Here is a 20767-nt window from a genome sequence, read left to right on the forward strand (position 1 = left end):
CGAGAAAAAAGTCGTTTACAACGAAGGGCTTGTTCACCAGTGACCTAGTGTTTAGCAGAGCCATTCGGAGCGTAGCCACGTTGACGCTACTAGGAGCACGTCCCAGCCGGCGAAGATTGCTGTGATCCACACCTCCTCCAGAGATCCGCTTCCAGCTCCATGCAGGTGGGCATGCAGGTGGGCACTCAACTGGTAGGACCGAGTGGGCTTGCTGGCCAGCATAGCGAATCCATCGATGACGACACAGTCTGAAAGTATACTGGGAGGGCCGCAAGATGTCTATGATGGAGTGATAATTAATCACTCCATGTGTTTTTAAATAGGCTTTAATACGAACGCGAAAACCACTCCGTTTACCCCGTTTCCTATATCGTTTCTTGTGTGGTGGAAAAAAAGGCAGGTAGTATGTGCAGGCGGAAGTATCCGGTCGAGACTGGGAAACATTCCCTAAGTTCCAATATAGATCCGGCTTTTGATGATTCAAGGGTCGAAGATTTAAAAGAGTTTGTCGAACATAGGCAATTAGAGCAGTAACATCCGGAAAGCATATAGAAAGTAGTAAGGCAAAGAGTAAACAACACTCAGGAAGACGGATCCAGAGACGGCTTGCCGTACACACTGGCGCCATCAAGTCCTGAAATGGAGATTTTGTACATGCAGTAAAGTTATGTCTCCCTGTATTCATATAGAAAGCAACTTCAAAATAACTTAATGTAACACATTTCTGCTGAGTGGTTCAACCTGCTTGTGTTAGAGTGTGGTGAACAAGGACCGAAAATGCAAAGACAGAAAGTGAAGGGGAGTTGAGTAAAAGGCGAGCCTTTTATTGAACTGATGAGTTGGCAAAACAGAAATGGCAAAGTCAAAAGAACAAAGTAATTAAAACTCAATGTGCCTAGGAGACACTGGGAGATGTAAAAGAATGACCATAACAGTGTGATATGGCAACAACAAGCAGGAAGAGAGCAAAATAAATAGAAGGCAGGAAAATCAGGACACAGAGGAAACACCTGGGAAAAAAATTGAGACACAGGTGAACAGAATCTAACGGCACACATGAGAAAAAAGATTAGCAAATAAAACTGGAAACTGATACTAAAACCTACACACTAGACACAAACCTACACACTAGACACAAACCAATGGTAAACAAACATGGACTTGGAGAGAGTGGACAGAAAAGGGAACTACAGTCAACTACCTGTGAACAGCTGAAATCCATGAATACTTGAGACCCTAAATTCTCTTATAACTGTTAGGATGCCTGGGTCGTTGACCCAGGGTTTTTGAGTTTGTTATTTTATTTATACTTTCTAGTCTTTGGTTTCTTTGAGTTCTGTCTTATGGTTTATGTCTCTGTCTTCTTTAGTTGCTCTGTCTCCCCTATCACCTGTATCCCTTTGTCTAGTTCGCGTCTCTGTATGTCCTTAGTGGCTATATCCCCGTGTCCGGTCAGTGTCTTTGTCTGCCCTGGTCCCACGTCTCTGTTCCCTCTGTAGTGCCTGCAAGTGAGTCTGTGTCTTTGTTCAGTTTGTGTTATGTGTTTACTGTTTTACTTTGAAGGTCTCTGTCCTATCTCAGTGTGTTCAGTTTATGCTTCTTTGGTCTCGTCAGTTCTGATTTGTCCCAGCTGTGTTTTCCTCCTGTTACTCATTCCCTGATTGCTCCTTCTGTGTATTTAAGCCCTGTGTTTCTCTGTGTCCATGTCGCGATCTACCGTTTACCTTGCTGTGTGTTCTGTCATTCCTCCAGTTTAAGTTTATTTTGAGTTTTTTCAGTTATGTTATATTTTGAGTATCACATTAAAGCCATTTTGAGTTCACGACTGTCTCCGGAGTCTGCACCTTGGGTCCTATTCCTGTCTGCACACAGCCACACCTAACAATAACCAGTGTTGGGACTAACGTGTTATTAAGTAACGCGTTACAGTAACTACGTTATTATTGTGGTAACGAGCACGGTAACTAGTTATTATTCCAAAATCAGGAACGCGTTAGTCGTTACTGGGATTTAGATAGGGTTGTTACTCGTTACTTCGTGTGGTGGCTATCGCGGAGCTTCCACAGATTCAGTAACATTAGCAAGTGGTGGAGGCCAGCAGGTGGATGAGAGAAAGGGGACGCAGAAAGAAAAGAGACCCGAGGCGGCCGCTGGTCCAAGTGTGAACTGAACCCAGATAGACCTGCAGTCCATCTGGGTCAGATATAAACCAAGTTCAGGTGGAGTTTATTTTAGTTATTCTGACTTTTTCCGTACTGCGTACTAGCTAGCATGACGGAGTTTCTATACAGCTGGGTGGTGCTATGATGTTAACGATGTTAAACTTTATTTTGTTCATAAGTTATTAGAGTTGCCAACCGTCCCGTCTGGTATTCAGAGAAAATATTACGCGTTTCTTATTGAGGTGAAAAGGAACAGTTTGTCCCGTAATTCAGCTACAATGAAAAAGGCTCAAAGCTGGAGTTATTCTGTGTCTTTACGCTGCACAGCTGCCTCTTCTTCTCTCATCCTCTCCCTCCCTCTCCTGTTTCTACTTCAATCATGAAACTGATCAATGATCAGCTGATCGGCTCTCTTTTTTGTTTATCGCCCACTTTGCGCCGAAAGAGGAAACCAGCGGATGTCGCGTTAAACAACAGCAGCACGTTTAAGCTTGATCAGCTGTTGTTAGAATTTATTTAATATTAATTTCTAGTATCAGCTGATGTTTGCTGGAGCCACAGCTGCAAAGCTGCTGGTCATGATATGGTTTGGTTATCTGGTGAGAGGGAAACATGAAGATGAAACCAGGAGATGTCCTTACTGGATCATCAGAGCTGAACAGGTGATGGAGAAACAGGTTCACCTTTTAGGTGACATGAATGAGTTGAAGGGAAGTCATGAACTGTTTCTGAGAGACAAATAACCCCAGGATCCTTTTCTAAGTAGCTGACAGCTGGTAACTGTGCAGGGGCGGGTCTAGCAAAGTGTTGCCAGGGGGCCAGGTAGGGCATTAACGGGGAAAGGGGGGCACAAAGAAATACTTTTCTTTCTTATTATCATTAAAAATGTCTAGCTTTTAAAAAATAATTATCTGAGTCTTACAACAAACGATTGATAGATTGATGCATATATACCATCAGAACAGTGTACATCACTGTCACAACAGTGTTTGTTTTCATTCAAAGGCTTTATGATTTTTCCTATAATGGTGGGCGGTCTCTAGTCAAAATGCCCGGGCCAATTTTTTCTCCCAGTCCAGCCCTGTATGCAGCTCATCTGCAGTCTGGTGTTACCTACATCTTCCTATTCAGAAGGCAGAATTTCCGAGTTCTGAGTACAATCGAAAGCACCACGACTGCAGTTTTTGTGTTGGATGTAAAAGGCGCACATGACGCTGTGACGTAGGCTAGAATCATGGCGGCAGTCGATGACGGTCCAGGCGTGGGATTTCTCTTGTGGAAATGTGCACATTATCTTTTCCTTTCTATTGGTAGGTGGCACAGCGCACTTGTGGCAAGTAAGCAAGCTAGAAGACTGGCAAAGTTATGGAAGAAACACATTAACAAGAGAATTCTGAGTAAAACCAAAGTTACTTTCCCTAGTAACTAGTTACTTTGAAAGTAACGAGTAACTTGAAGTAACTGAGTTACTTTTGATAGAAGTAACTAGTAATGTAACTAAGTTACTAATTTAAAGTAACTTACCCAACACTGGTTATAACTGCCTATTTAAATGGTTTAAAAACCTTCTTATCATGCTTAAGCTCTTTGGCAGAAGCCTTTAGGAGGCATCTGACAGCATGATAAAAAAAGACACACAAAAATTAAGAATAAGACAGGTACACATGCAGTGAAACACTCAAACAGCAGGGGTCTATCAGGTGAACTGCAGAGATGCAGGATCCCACAAAACATCTAGGGGGTACAGCCAATCAAGGGCAATAAATAACATGAAAACAATTATTAAATTATATAAGGGATGAGAACTTCATGATGCATATGAGAGGTGGTCAGAAGTGTAAAAATGTGTGCTATTGTGAACAAGAAACATATAGTTTTATTTTTACTTTTTTATTTTTATCTCATTTTTTTATTGGGCAAAGAAAAGTTTGTGTATTGACTGTTGTTCTGTGTGGTGGATTGTGTACTTGTGGTCTGTGGTTAACTGAAGCTAACAGCTCTGCAGTCATACAGCATCCTGTATGAGATTTTAAAAAAAGTTGAACAAAAAGGTGTCACGTCACCTTAGATGGTGTGATATTTAGGTGTTGAATTTAAAAACAGAACAAGAAATTATTAATAACTGGATGAAGTTAAATTACTTAAATTGTTAATAATTTTAGTTTTTATGGCCTCACATGATGACCACACACATCCATTCTATCGATGAGCAGTGAGGTTGTAAACATAGCTTTGACTTTTAATTTGTGTTGCTTGAAAGCTTTTTTCTGCCTGCACTGATGTCCTGTGTGTGTTTTACTGTGTAGAGACTGATCCAACTAATTTGTCTACTCAGCAGTGAGAACTGAAGACGTCAGTTATGGACAAATCATCATCAACGACAAGAAAAACAGATCAAAGCCGAGAGGTAAGCTGCTCTTCTTTGTCTCCATCATGATTCTCCTCTTGGACAGAAGTTGAGGGTTTAAGTTAGGTTGTAGGATAACACGAAAATGCTAATGCAGTGATGGTCAGTAGCTCTAATAAACAAACAAACAAACAAAAAATCACGGAAGGTTAAAAATGTGTGAACTAGCATGAAAGCAATCCTGTTGGACTTGGAGGTCTATAAGTTTAAAAATGATAAAAATGAATTAGCCATCCAGCTAAATGAATGAATTAACAGTACTTCATAGAATTTAAAGCATCCTGTGATGACAAACTAAATGTAAACAATGTATTTTCGGTATTCACACCTTCCACACCCTGATGAATGGGGAATAAGAACACTTAATTCACATGGAAAAGTTCAATTTTCCATTGCCAGGATTCATTCATGGACAGGAAAGCTAGTTTTCACATGTAAACAAGTCATTCAGTATTTGTGTCTTGTGCACCTCTTATCTTATTCTTGTCAGAAACACTTTAAAATGTTTTGTTTTTATTGCTGTGCTGGTCTGACAAAAGTAAAGAAACAGAGTTGATACAATGCAGCTAATAAAAAACTTGACTAAAGCACCCACTCTATCCAAAGTCAAGACCAGGAAGAAGCGCTGACATGGCTCTCTGCAGCTTTCACTTGATTTAAGCCGATGCCATATGATGATATAAGACTGTTTTCTTAGTGCTACATTTGGTTTTAACTTAATGGTGTTCACGCAGGTCCACCTTAAATGGATCAGATGTGAGGTTGGTTGTAACTTTTGGCGATGCCATAACTCAACATGTGAGCAAAATGCCCAGATGTGTCTGCTGTCTTGCTTAGGCACAAGCATAAGTTGTTAGCAGGGTGAACATTGTTAGAATTAAATTAATTAAATGTCTGAAGAAAGAGACTGAAGAGACCAAATGTCCTTTAACAAGTTCTGTATGTTTAACCACAGCAGTTATTTCCTGTTGTTGATTCTAGCGTAATGCTGAAGGGGCTTCTCACCACTGTGAGTTCTGTTTTGGCCATGGGAGTGTTCATGCTGTGAGAACTTGTTTGTTTGGTGCTCTGTGGTGAAGTGTGTCAGACTGCACTGAGATGAAGGTGCAATCTCTGTGGTTGTGCACCTTCGTGTTCACTCAAACAGCTACAAGTTCAATGCAATTAATTCTAGTTTCTCAGCAGAGGTGTAAAGAAGAAAAAAACTGTGAAAACCTGCTGCTAGTTGCAGCAGATCTAACTTAATCTCTTCTGTTAGTACATGACTTAATAATTGATCAACAAATCTATTTACTCTGCCTTACAGAAACCTGGTTGCAGCAGGATGATTATGTTAGTTTAAATGAATCAACACCCCCGAGTCATTCTAACTACCAGAAATCTCGAAGCACAGGCGGAGGTGGCGGTGTGGCAGCAATTTTTCACACCAGCCTATTAATTAATGAAAGACCAAGACAGACTTTTAATTCATTTGAAAGCCTGATGCTTAGCCTCGTCCACCCCAGCTGTGAAACTCAGAAACCAGTCTTACTTGTTATCATCTATCGTCCACCTGGGCCTTACACAGAGTTTCTGTCTGATTTCTCAGACTTTATATCTAATTTAGTTCTGAGCTCAGATAAAATTATTATTGTGGGTGATTTTAACATCCATGTGGATGCTGAAAATGACAGCCTCAACATGGCATTTAGTCTGTTATTAGACTCAATTGGTTTCTCTCAAAATGTAAAAGAACCCACCCACCACTTTAATCACACTCCAGATCTTGTTTTAACACATGGCATAGAAACTGAACATTTAACAGTGTTTCCTGAAAACCCTCTCCTGTCTGATCATTTCCTGATAACATTTACATTTACAATAATTGATTACACAGCGGTGGAGAGTAGACTTTATCAAAGTAGATGTCTTTCTGAAAGCGCTGTAACTAAGTTTAAGAATATAATCCACCCACTGTTATCATCTTCAATGCCCTGTACCAACATAGAGCAGAGCAGCTATCTGAACGCTACCCCAACAGAGGTCGATTATCTTGTTAATAATTTCACCTCCTCACTACGTACGACTCTGGATACTGTAGCTCCTGTGAAAACTAAGGTCTCTAATCAGAAGTACCTGACTCCGTGGTATAATTCTCAAACACATAGCCTAAAGCAGATGACTCGTAATCTAGAGAGGAAATGGCGTGTCACAAATTTAGAGGATCATCATTTAGCCTGGAGAAATAGTTTGCTGCTTTATAAGAAAGCCCTCCGCAAAGCCAGAACATCTTACTATTCATCACTGATTGAAGAAAATAAGGAACAACCCCAGGTTTCTCTTCAGCACTGTAGCCAGGCTGACAAAAAGTCAGAGCTCTTTTGAGCCAACCATCCCTTTAATGTTAACTAGTAATGACTTCATGAACTTCTTCACAAATAAAATTTTTATCATTAGAGAAAAAATTACCAGTAATCATCCCACAGATGCAATATTATCTACAGCTACTCTTAGTACCATTGATGTTAAGTTAGACTCTTTTTCTCCAATTGATCTTTCTGAGTTAACTTCAATAATTACTTCCTCCAAACCATCAACGTGTCTTTTAGACCCCATTCCTACAAAACTGCTCAAAGAAGTCCTGCCATTAATTAATTCTTCGATCTTAAATATGATCAACCTATCTCTAATAATCGGCTATGTACCACAGGCCTTCAAGCTGGCTGTAGTTAAACCTTTACTCAAAAAGCCATCTCTAGACCCAGCAGTCTTAGCTAATTATAGGCCAATCTCCAACCTTCCTTTCATATCAAAAATCCTTGAAAGAGTAGTTGTCAAACAGCTAACAGATCATCTGCAGAGGAATGGTTTATTTGAAGAGTTTCAGTCAGGTTTCAGAGCTCAGCACAGAAACCGCTTTAGTGAAGGTTACAAATGATCTTCTTATGGCCTCTGACAGTGGACTCATCTCTGTGCTTGTCCTGCTAGACCTTAGTGCAGCATTCGATACTGTCGACCATAATATCCTATTAGAGCGATTAGAACATGCTGTAGGTATTACAGGTACTGCACTGCAGTGGTTTGTATCATATCTATCTAATAGACTCCAATTTGTACATGTAAATGGAGAGTCCTCTTCACACACTAAGGTCAGTTATGGTGTTCCACAGGGTTCAGTGCTAGGACCAATTCTGTTTACATTATACATGCTTCCCTTAGGCAGCATCATTAGAAGACATAGCATACATTTACACTGCTATGCAGATGACACCCAGCTCTATCTGTCCATGAAGCCAGATAACACACACCAATTAGTTAAACTGCAGGAATGTCTTAAAGACATAAAGACCTGGATGGCCGCTAACTTTCTGCTTCTTAATTCAGATAAAACTGAGGTTATTGTACTCGGCCCTGAAAAGCTTAGAAATATGGTATATAAGCAGATTCTTACTCTGGATGGCATTACCTTGGCCTCCAGTAATGCTGTGAGGAACCTTGGAGTCATTTTTGACCAGGATATGTCCTTCAACGCACATATTAAACAAATATGTAAGACTGCTTTCTTCCATTTGCGCAACATCTCTAAAATTAAAAATATCCTGTCTCAGAGTGACGCTGAAAAACTAGTTCATGCATTTATTACTTCCAGGCTGGACTACTGTAATTCATTATTATCAGGATGTCCAAAAAAACTCACTGAAAAGCCTGCAGCTAATCCAAAATGCTGCAGCAAGAGTCCTGACAGGGACTAGAAAGAGAGAGCATATTTCTCCTGTTTTGGCTTCCCTTCATTGGCTTCCTGTTAAATCCAGAATTGAATTCAAAATCCTGCTCCTCACATACAAGGTCTTAAATAATCAGGCCCCAGCTTATCTTAATGACCTTGTAGTACCATATCACCCTATTAGAGCACTTCGCTCTCGCTCTGCAGGCCTACTTGTTGTTCCTAGAGTATTTAAAAGTAGAATGGGAGGCAGAGCCTTCAGTTTTCAGGCCCCTCTTCTGTGGAACCAGCTTCCAGTTTGGATTCAGGAGACAGACACTATCTCTACTTTTAAGATTAGGCTTAAAACTTTCCTTTTTGCTAAAGCATATAGTTAGGGCTGGACCAGGTGACCCTGAATCCTCCCTTAGTTATGCTGCAATAGACATAGGCTGCCGGGGGATTCCCATGATGCATTGAGTTTTTCCTTTCCAGTCACCTTTCTGACTCACTATGTATTAACAGACCTCTCTGCATTGAATCATATCTGTTATTAACCTCTGTCTCTCTTCCACAGCATGTCTTTTATCCTGTCTTCCTTCTCTCACCCCAACCGGTCGCAGCAGATGGCCGCCCCTCCCTGAGTCTGGTTCTGCCGGAGGTTTCTTCCTGTTAAAAGGGAGTTTTTCCTTCCCACTGTTGCCAAAGTGCTTGCTCATAGGGGGTCATATGATTGTTGGGTTTTTCTCTGTATCTATGAAGCACCTTGAGGCGACTTTTGTTGTGATTTGGCGCTATATAAATAAAATTGAATTGAATTGAATTAATTAAAATAAAAAAAAATATTGTCAGAACTAAACTATAATTTGTGTGTGTTTTTCCTTCAGAGCGTGATCCAGCTGTAATCTACTCAGCAGTGAGAATTGAAGAAATCAGTTATGGTCAAATAGCTGTTACACCAAAGAGGAAAAGAGGTACAGCTGCTCTTCATGTTCAACTTTGGGCAGAGACAAGTGTTTCTGGTTCGCATGCTAAGCTAAGCTAACCACATCATTTCTCAAGCTTAGGACATCAAACACTTTTATCGTCATCAAAATGTAAATAAAGTCAAACTTTATTGTCATCTCTGCTATACACAGTACAGTATACAGAGAGACGAGACAACGAGGTTCCAGTTACATTCAGTGCAAAAGATCAAACAACGAAAAAAAAACAAACAGCTAGAGCAAGAACAAGAATAAATATAAAGACTGGGGTGAGGGGAGCATATACACTTAGAGGTAAAGGGTCAATAATATTCTAAATATTTATTTGATTCTCTCTTAAATTTGTAATTTTGCTTATTTACAAAGAAATTTTTTTAATGTTTTCATTTTAATGGAGAAAGACAAAATATTAACCAAATATATAAATAAAAGACACATTAATTAAATTTATAAATTGATATCATTGAGGGAATAAGTATTAGACCCCAATTAAAACTTGATTTAGTACTAAAGGGGTGGCCAACTCCAGGCCTCTAGGGCCGGTGTCCTGCAGGTTTTAGATATCATTACTAGGCCTCTGGAGAACTTCAAGAAATGTTGAGGAGGTAATTTAGCCAGGCAGCACGGTGTTCTCGCTGTGTTTGCGTGGGTTCTCCCCGGGTACTCAGGCTTCCTCTCACTGTCCAAAGACATGCAGTAGTGGGGATAGGTTAATTGGTCTATCTAAATTGCCCATTGGTGTGAATGTGAGTGCGAATGGTTGTCTGTGTCTCTATGCAAGCCCTGCAACAGACTGGCGACCTGTCCAGGGTGTACCCCACCTCTCGCCCTATGACAGCTATGACAGGGATAGGCTCCAGCGCCTCCCACGACCCTGGAAAGGATAATCGGAAGCAGATGAATGGTTGGTAATTTAGCCAATTGAATCAGCTGTGTTGGATCAAGGACGCCTCTAAAACCTGCAGGACACAGGCCCTGTAGGCCTGGCGTTGGCCATGACTGTAGTACTTGGTGGAGAAGTCCTTGTTGGCAAGGACAATACTAAGACATTTCTTGTAGTTGGTCACCACATTTCAGGAGGGATTTTGGCCCACTCATCTTTACTGAAACTCTCGCTTGGCTTCACCTCAAACCTCAATAGATATTTTGTAGGACTGAGGTCAGGAGACTGGCTCAGCTTTAATGTGCTTCCTCTTTGTTTCCCTTGTTGAATGTTTTGGGTCATTGGCATACTACCAGACCCATCCATGACCCATCATCAATGTTCTGATGGAGGAAAAGAGGTTCTCTTCCAAGTTTTTTCTGTACATGGTACCATCCATCCTTAATGAGGTGAAGTTGTCCTGTACACTTAGCAGAAACACAGGCAAAAATCCCAATGCTACCACCTCCATATTTAACTGTGTGATGGTGTTCTTTGGACATACTCAACATTTTTCTTCCTCCAAACAGTGGATCGAGTTAACACTGAGTTGAGCTTTCAAATTAATTTAGGTTTCATCTGACTGCAGCTCTTTCTCCCAAGCCTTCTTTGAATCATGTCAGTGTTCACTGGTAAACTTAATAATAATGGATTGGATTTATATAGCGCTTTTCAAGGCACCCAAAGCGCTTTACAATGCCACTATTCATTCACTCTCGCATTCACACACTGGTGGAGGCAGCTACGGTTGTAGCCACAGCTGCCCTGGGGCAGACTGACAGAAGCGAGGCTGCCATATCGCGCCATCGGCCCCTCTGGCCAACACCAGTAGGCGGTAGGGTAAAATGTCTTGCCCAAGGACACAACGACCAGGACAGAGAGCTTGGGGATCGAACCGGCGACCTTCCGGTTACAGATACGCTTCCCAACCCCCTGAGCCACGGTCGCTGTGAAGACAGCCTGTACATGGAACCTTTTGAACAGGGGGACCTTGTGGGTGTTGAGTGTAAGCAGACAGTTTCCTATTCAGTTGTGCCATAAATTATAGCCAAACAAACCAATAGCAATGGTTCTCAATCCATATACTTCCTTCAGAGCATTGGCTGTAGCAAGCCCCATGCACTATGCAATACTAACTACTGCATTTCCACATTATGACAATTTAACACACACTAACTGGCTGCAATAAATCTGCTGATGTTGCTGTGTCTGGATGTTCTTTTAAATCTATCTGCAGCTTCTGTCTCAGTAGAAGCTTTTTTTTGGTCACCATAGATACTGTCTCATCATATGAAGCTCACAGTACCTGTGGTGTACCACAAAGTTCAATTTTAAAACAATTTACTGGGTCAAAATTTACACACCCACGCCTCACTTCACTGCACTACTGCTCACCTTTACTCTCTGAAACCTCACTGCTCTCTCACCCAGTGAACATGTCATATAGACAGAGAGAGAGAGAGAGAGAGTGCTGCTTATTTGCCAGCAGAGGAAAACATTCTTACTAATTAGTAAAATTTTATGTTATTTAGTTTTGTCACGCGGGGATCTTCTCCCAGTTGTCAGTCGAAGAGGTGAGGTATACCTTTGAAAGATATCCAGTCTATCACAGGCTGTTTTTTCTGAGTATGAAATGTGGCTAAATCTTGCAGCAAAATCACATGACAGCAAGTAAATATGTATCCAGCAAATAAATCCTAGTTTATGAAATCTCCACCCAGTAATGAACAGAATCAATATTATACAGTTCCTGGTTTTATGTTTTTTCTGTGAGAACCTGGAAAACAGCAAAAGTTTGACTTGTAGTGTCGCTGAATATAGTTGATGCAAATGTTTCAGCTCTGTGGGTTCCAGGTTTGACATTTTGCATATTTTAAGATGCAGCTACAGTGTGGGCGATACAGAAGCTCTGTCAGTTGTGTCTGAGCTGGTTCCCAGTAAAGTCTGAACTGTGTGACACAGAGAGGTGGAGATTAAAGCCTTGATTGAACTACAAAGCTTGTAATGATGTCTCCTGTTGTTTGAACTGTGTGTGTGTTTGTGTTCAGACTTTAAACCAGAGCCAGACGGCATCTACTCTTTACTGAAGTAGTCCACCAGTCCAACCACTGACGTCCAGCTGCTGGTCTCTAACTGGTCCTCCCAGCACCTCAGACCAGAGGACATCCACATGTTCAAAATATTTTTTAACATATTTTATTTGTTTTTCTCACTTATTTAGACTCATATTATTAAAAAAAAATGCTATGGCAAGTCTTCTGACTGACGCGCAAGCGAGAGCACATATCCCCTATACTCGCCTCACACTGGCTGCCGATACGTTTCTGAATTGATTTTAAGATCTTGACGCTGGTTTTTAAAACATTGCATGCACTAGCCCCTATATATCTTTCTGATCTTCTAAGTTGGTATACTCCGGTGAGATCTTTGAGGTCTGCGGACCAAATGCTTCTAGCTGTCCCCAGGTCTACTTTAAAACACAGAGATCGGGCTTTTGCTGTGACTGCGCCGAAACTGTGCAATAAACTGCCTTCACATATCAGGACCTCTCCAACACGGATACTTTTAAAACTCATCTAATGACCCATTTTTACTCCTTGGTTTTTAAGTCGGTATGAGTCTGTCATTATTTTATTCTTATCATTTTCTTATCTTGGTTTTACTTTCCTTTTAAATTTTATCTGATTATTCTTTTGTACAGTTGTTTTTTTTTAAAGTGCTATATAAATAAAATTGATTTGAAAAATAAATAAATTAAAAACACATATCTTACTGACTTTTTCTGCCATGGTTGTGCCAGATTAATAAAGTTTTGTTTTCATTTCTTTTCCTCGTGTGGTTCTGTTGGTTTCACTTAGTTGCAGATGGAAAACCTGACTTCTTCCGGTTTGGTTAACCGAAGCATGTCTCATTTTACTGCAGAAAACAAAGAATAAGCATCAAACCACAACAGAAGCAAAATTCACTCAATTAAACGGTGCAGAAATGTTTTCGTGCTGAGTGTGTGTAAGGTGAGCTCACCTAGAATCAGACCAGCAACATTCATGTAAAATTGTTATATTTTATTTATTATCCTTTCATTCAATGCGTCAAATCCAGTAGTTCGAAATGAAAACAGAGAGCTGAAGAGTGTCTGATAAACTACAAACGCATGAACATGACAGGTTCATATCTTGTGAACCAGCACAGATCCCACCTTTTGAGTTAAGCTGCTTTCAAGCTTGAAACGACAATGTTACATGTAACACATGTCAAATCTGCTTCCACCTACTGGTAAAACTGGGTGATGCAGCCCAGCACTTGCGTTGTAAATGACACCAGTTTAACTTCTAAAAATACTCTAGTTGTCCATCAAACCAACACGGGGTAGAATTTAGGGTGAATTTTACTCACATGTTGTCTTCAGAAACTAGAAGTTAGAAGACGTTCATTTGAGTGTCACAAATGGACATCATGGCTTGGAGGGTTTTTTTTTTTTTCACTGTTCTTAGAAACAGCCAGTTTCCCCCATTACATTCCACACTAAACATGATCTATTTTTTAATAACAACTCTGGTTTTATGTGGCCTGTCAATGCAATTTACAATCTAAGCAATATATTCAGTTTTAGAAGTAATATTGAATGTTAACTGTAGCTAGACTCAAAGTGTTAACTCATTTTAATAAACAACATTGTGATATGCAAAAGGTGCTTTTGGGGAGGTAAAAAGAGATTATTTAAGGTGGCCCATATTTAAAGTCAAACATCTGTTTTTCTCTCCACACCACACAGTTAAAAAATAAATGCAATGAATTTTTCCAACATATTACAGTTTCACCGTTTTTAGCCAAAAAGTGTAATTCTGTGGAGCTGATACAAAACCAGTCTGCTGACTAATGGTTCACAAAGTATATCAGCTATGTATATAACAGAAAGCCCAGGGCCCATTTTGGAGATGTGCGTGCTTTTCGCCAGCAGGTTTGAAAAGTCATGTAGAGATTCACACGGCAGTTAAGATGAGCTGTACATGTTTTTAAAAGCTGCTCAACATCACTAAAACAAATTGAGATTGAATAATTGGTCATAATATCAGGAAATATTTTTTCATTTTTCTCTCAGCTTTCAATTGTTATTTAAATTGTGTTTTGTGTTTCTTTTTTTTTTTTTTTTTTTTTTTTTTTTTTAAATGACATCAGAAACAGCAGTATGCGACATTACGTGATGGCAGAGCTTCAGTTCATCCTTTGTCATTTTTTTTTTTTTTTTGTTTAATAAATAGGACAGGGGGAATGAATGAGAGAGAGAGGGGGAGAGAAAGAAAGAAAACCAAAGGGGAGAAGAGACGTGAGAAGGGGGGGGAAGAGAGACAAAAAAAAACAAAAAAAAAAAAAACTCCTGGGTCACCTGTATGGAGAAAAAAAACAAACAAACAAACAAACAAAAACAAACAGAGGAGACAGCAAACAACAAAGAGCAACATAATAATAGAGAAAACAAAGCACCATCACAATAAACTAGCTAGTCATAGATATCAGTATTTACTAAGTAATAAACGATATTGTGCAGCACGCAAGATAGACAGCGCACAGTGTGCTTTGAGGCAGCAGCCAAGAAAGCTTTAGTCCGCGTCTGTGAATACCCATGTGTGCATACCTGTGTGGATCAGCATGCTTGCATTCCAAAGGTTTCTCCATGTAATGATCTGCTAGGGAGTGTGGGGGGGCCACAGCCCCGTCCTCCAGGGTGTGAAGCGGGTATGGAGGAGATCAAAACTCCAGACATCCAGAGGCCCCCAGAACACAAGAGACCATGGAAGACCAACAGAGGGGCAGCCGCGCCACTGTCCCAGTAAGAGCTGAGGAAAGTCCCAGATGAGGGCTCGCCCAGCAGCCGCGGAGCAGAAGTCAGGGGGAGTTGCAGTGACGCGCCCGTGAGCTCCGCCGGCCCCCAGCTGCGCCTGAGTGACCGAGCCCTAGGCCGAGAGGCCGGGGGCACCCCACCTCCAAAGGGGCCCGAGCGAGCCCCAGGCCCCAGGCCCCGACAAGCGGCCGCCAAGGAGTGAGCCGGTGTGTACCCGGACGCCCACCCCCAGACACAAAGAACCACCAACGCACCGATGTCTGAGGGAGTCCGCCACCGGCAGGGGAAGTGGTGGTGGGTGGAGATAGGCCTCCAAACCTTGGAGGGCCTGAGGTGTCCCCAGAGAGGTGGCGTCTGATACCCAACCTGACATATAGACACAGACATACAGGCACACACAGACACAAACATCCATTCCCACCCTCATGCTCTCATGTGCACTCACTCCACACTCAACCAACGTGGAGACAGACATAAAGAGACGCTGTACACACAATCACACTCCCCAAGCGTACTCTACAAACCGGGTCTAGGTACCCTTGCCCCTGGAGGGGGGAATTGCACCCAGACCCAGGTGGTGTTACCCTTTTCCCTGCGGTGGGGAGAGGCAGACCACCCCGACTCCGCAGCAGCAGGGAGGCCCCACACCCCAGACCGCAGTCGGACGGCCAACTCCTCCTACTAGCCCTCCCGCTCCAGCAGGCCGCAGAGAATGGGGGTGGGAGAAGACTCCGAACCTCCCTCCACCCGCTCATTGTAGTGTTGATGCATGTGTGTTCTAAGGTGCAATTAAAACCCAGGAGGGCATGGAGCTACCTGCCAAGGAGCAGCAGGTAAGTGCATAGTCCCTCCTGCTAACCCTCAATGACTAAGTGTATTTAAAATTGAGAGGTGGGCAACGACGTCAGGGGTGAGGTATACACCCTGATGGTGATTTGGACTCCGTGATTGTGCCCACCCCCAAGATCCTATATGTATGTGTAATGAGAGTGTGAATAATGTGAATGTCTAAGTTGTGGGATAAAATTGAGGCAGAGGCAGCCAGAAGGGGACAGGGGGGTAGCCTCCTCTGCACCCTGGTGACATACCCCCACTCCAAGGCCCTGCATGTGTGGGTGGTTGTGGAGGAGCGGGAAGAGGGAGGCAGCTGGAGATGGGGAGGGAAGGAAGGGAGGGGCAGGTGTGTTTTGTGTTTCAATGTCAAGATTTGTTCCCCACTTAGTTTCTATGAGAATTATCTACTGAAATTCCCGAGTTTCACTTCATAGTGGCAGTAGCATTTCACTATGCCTGTGTCCTTTAATGATCGCATCTTAGAAACAACATGTGTTTGAGAAGTTTAAATCTCAACACCAACATGAATAAAAGATCTGTGTGAATAATATTTGCTGTTAAATGGTTATTGATGTTTACATGTATGATTGGTTTAAAATGGAGCACTGTAACAAAAAAATAATTTCCCCCAGGGATCAATAAAGTATTCTGATTCTGATTCTGATTCTGATTACGAACAGTCATGCACAACCTCTACCATCCAGGAGGGGGTGCTGCAACATCCTCATAGTCACTTCTTTCTACAGTCTTCACTACAAGTGTGTGAAAATCCACTGAATCCCACAAACATTCTGCTTTACTGTTTACTGACTGTTTGATGACCACAAACATGATATGATAGCTCACTTCCAGCACAGAGAAGGGAAGTGAACATGTAAAGGTTCCTCTTATTCAATCCAAGAGGAACATCTCTGTCTGCTGCTGATTCATCATGTGTGTCTTTCACATCACGTCTCTGATAGGATCTTAGTGGACAAATACACAGGGAGAGAAGCAAACATTCACATTCAATGAAGCTGGAGGTATGAAATCTATTTCTTTGTTTTTCTAAGAAAAAAATAATGAACTTAAAGATGAAGGTCGCTGCCAATGAATGTTCTGTAGGTTAGTTAATCATTTATTTTCCATAGTTTGTACAGAACATGATATTAATATAAATTAATGAAAGCATAAAAGTACTTATCAGTTTTACTTATAAACTTTACTTGAGTAAATGTACTTAGTCACCCGTGAGACTGACTTTTCATTGCTTTTCATTAAACACAAGCTGGTAAGCAGTGTAGGGTGCATCTCAGTGGGACATTAAATAATGATAATACATAAACCATGTTTAGGATTTGAATTGTAATAAATAAAGTAATTGAATAAAGTTTTGTAATAAGATGTTTCAAACCGTTTGGATTAAACAGGCTGAGCTGACCACAGCTATGTTAGCTCTAACAAGAAGCTTTGATATGAAATCACTTCACAGTCACACATTTAATGAACACAAAACAAGGCGACAAACGTCAGGTTTGTTTTTAGTGTTAATAAATGTACTTTACTGTACACACAGGTCATGTCATTGATTCACAGGGTCAGTCTGTAACAACTACAAATACACACTACTGAACCAGTTTGACCAGGATGTTGACACACACACACTCACACACAGATCTGCTGAGGATCCAGTGATTAATTAAATCATTAAATTAATGATTTTAAACCATTTCAAAGCACTTCATGAGGGAAGTGTGACACTCTTCATGGGAGTCACGGGAGTCTCCACAACCACAAAGACGATTTCACAGATCCTTTAAAACGTTTCTGAGCAAACTGATCATATTTTCAGTATTTGGAAACAGAAAAATATGCTTCTGTGGTTTCTTTCTACTTTTCAACAAATTTGTAGCTTTATTAAGATTTTTTACACATAAATCAACTGATTCTGAAGAGATCAGGAGAGACTTTGTTCAGATGAAGGTAAAAACACCATCAGGTGTGATGGTTTTATTGCTGCTTTCAGTATGTGATCAACTTTATTTATAATGTCTGCTTTTCACCTTTTAGTTAAAGGCAGCTTTTAAAATAATATCTTACATCAGGTTTATTTCTATATAGTTTGTGTAGTTTTACCTGCAAATTCAAGTTCTTGTTTTATTCGTGACCTAACATGTTACAGAGGAAATCAAAACCTTTTACTTTTATTCATGAGACTGAGCTGATCTAAATTCATAAACAGAGTGTTGCGAGTTTGTCTCTGCACATCTACCTGTTTAATTGAAACATGTTCTCTTCCTGTTACTTTGTATATGTGGCAACATTTCCTCACATATGTTTACTTAGAGGTGGAGATGTGTCACACAGGTGATGGGTGTGTTGTGTAAAACAGGATGACACACAAGGATGTACGGGTTAGTTTGATCTGTGGCTGTTTGCTAAGGAGGTCACTTTAACCACAGACTTTGAGCTCTCAACTTGCTGTATTTTATGTTTTTGATTTTTATTTTCTTTTAATTTTTGAATAATAATTGTTCATGTTTCTTTTTTAAGTTTTCCCTTTTTTAATCTTTCTGTAGAAAGATTTTATTTTTCCATCCTGATGATCAGAAGAGTGTTCGAGGGTTTCAGAGATCCTTCAGAACAACAGTAAGTGTTTAAAATGACGTCTTTCTGTCTTTTAGCTAATATGACAGTTTGACTGAAGTCTGTGAGCTTCAGTGGATTTACAGATTGTTCATGTTAATCCATCTGAACCAAGATCAAAGCTTCACTTTACTTCTGCCCGACTCGGGAGCTGCAGCCAGTCTCCTCTGAGGCCTTCCCGTAAACTCCAGCCTCAGTTCATGTTCAGTTCATCTGTCATTGTCTACTAGAAATGCTGTTAAACCTTAAATGAGGCTGTAGTCCCAGCTAATAAATAAGTGATTACACACACAAATCAGCTGATTATGAAGGTTCAGGTGGGAGGAGCTCAGAGACTTTCTGTAGAGCAGCTCTGTGTGAGTGTGTTTTAAGAAGCTTTTGTTTAGAGATTCATTTCTATTCATTACTATTTTAGTTTTTGTGTCTTGAGTGCAAGATCAGCCTGATTTATCCTTAAATTTGAGGTATAGTTTGGAATAATACCTTAGATCAGGTTTATTTATATAAAGTATTTGAAGTATTAACTGCAAATTGTTCTTGGTGTATTTGTGTCCAAACACTTTGTATAGGAAGTCATGACCTTTTACTTTTATTCGTTAGACTGAGCTGATCTAAATTCATAAACAGAGTGGAGTGGGAAGTTGTCTCTGCACATTTACCTGTGTAACTGAAAAAGCTTCCATTCTTTGTTACTTCTCTGTTTCTTTCTTTCTCTAACACAGAGCTGCTGAAGATCAGAGGATTAATTAAATGATTAAATTAATCACCACAAACACAAAATCGTCTCTTTTCTTTTCTTTGTTTAAAGAAATGCATGGATTGATTACATTTTTGTACAAAAAGTTAGATGATTCTGAGGAAGTCAGGTGGGAGAATGTCAGTGATTAATGACTCCGACAGAAACGTTGTACAGATGAAGGTAAAAACAGTATCGGATATAAACACTCTGTGTTTTAAGAAGCTTTTGTTAGAGATTCATTTATAAAGTATTTTTAGTTTTAGTAAACAATCAGCTTGATTTTTTACTTCTGCTTTCTATTTTTTCATTTAAGGAATCATCTGAAATTATATGTCGTAACATTTGTTTATATGTAGTTTGTGTATTATTAACTATAAATTGTCCTCATTTGTTTTGCACCTAAACATCTTTTAGAGGAAATCACCACCTTTTACTTTTATTGATTAGACTGAGCTGATCTAATTTCATAAACTGAGTGGAGTGGGAAGTTGTCTCTGCACATCTACCTGATTTATTGTAACACTTCACTTCTTTATTACTTCTCTGTTTCTTTGTATATGTGGTAGCTGTTTGTCACATGTGTGTACTTAGATTTGGAGAAGATAGGAATGTGGTTGCTAAGGTGTTGCTATGTGCACTGATGTCACACAGTTGTACCAAAAAGGATGACACACGGATGTGTGGGTTAGTTTGATCTGTGGCTCACAGGTCACTTTATCCAAAGACTTTAACTGGCTACATTTTATTGTTTGATTTCTTAACTATTATTTTGGTTTTTAAAATTGTATTAAGTGGAAAAAATCTTCAGTGTGTCCCTTTTTTACATACTGAAAAAGCTGATACTGAACTCAGATTTTTTTTTTTATCTTTCAGTGGATAATTTCAATTTTTCCATCCTGATGATCAGAAGAATGTTGGAGGGTTTCAGAGATCCTTCAGAACAACAGTAAGTGTTTAAAATTACGTCTTTCAGTCTTTTAGATAATCTGACAGGTTGACTGAAGTCTGTGAGCTTCAGTCGATTAACAGATTGTTAATGTCAACCCATCTGAACCAGGATTAAAGCTTCACTTTACTGGTTACAGGTGAATGTCATGTGGAGTTAGTGTGAAGCATTTGATTTACCGTTGGCTGGTTTCATCTGTGGAAACACATCTTAAATGAATTCAGGGGTGATTCTAGGATCAGAGCTTTGGGGGTGAATAAATACATATCCTAACCTTAATTACTGGGGGAGGATAATGAATGATGCTCATAGTGAGTAAAATGTAAACTGAGTGCATTTTTTGGACAGAGATTAACTTTTAATGTGTATGTATAATATAATACAGATATATAAAAATAAATAAATAAATAAATAAAAATAGAGTCCTTGAAATGCACAAAATATTGATTAAAAAAAACTTATAAAAATGGAAGCAACTTTGCCTATGATACAATGTATGAAAAGATCTTTATTGACGATACTACTATGGCTCTGCAGATTTTTTTCTTTTATTTTAACCCATGTCGCCTCACCTTGAAGTTGGCAAATCACTTTTGGTGGTCAACTCTCTCAAGCGGTTAAACA

At 40.2% G+C, this 20767-nt stretch overlaps 2 protein-coding genes across 4 annotated transcripts in view; both read left to right on the plus strand.

Annotated features, from left to right (window-relative positions):
• LOC309695514 (uncharacterized protein) overlaps positions 1-12777 on the plus strand; it is a 181050-nt gene extending 168273 nt beyond the window's left edge. For 2 of the 3 annotated variants that reach the window (XM_082516205.1, XM_082516206.1), the window contains exons 4-5: positions 4498-4569; positions 9139-9325. In XM_082516205.1, the coding sequence (XP_082372331.1) occupies positions 4498-4569; positions 9139-9296 (230 nt within the window). In that variant the 3' untranslated portion in view covers positions 9297-9325. Of the gene's footprint in view, positions 1-4497; positions 4570-9138; positions 9326-12207 lie in introns of those variants that run through there. The other variant, XM_082516207.1, reaches the window with a different exon arrangement.
• The window catches only part of LOC309695918 (uncharacterized protein), a 98289-nt gene that overhangs the window by 6341 nt on the left and 71181 nt on the right, over positions 1-20767 (plus strand). The window lies entirely within an intron of this gene.

Source organism: Aulonocara stuartgranti, assembly GCF_965226115.1.
Source record: "Aulonocara stuartgranti genome assembly, chromosome: 3".
In the NCBI taxonomy this organism is placed as follows: Eukaryota; Metazoa; Chordata; class Actinopteri; order Cichliformes; family Cichlidae; genus Aulonocara; species Aulonocara stuartgranti.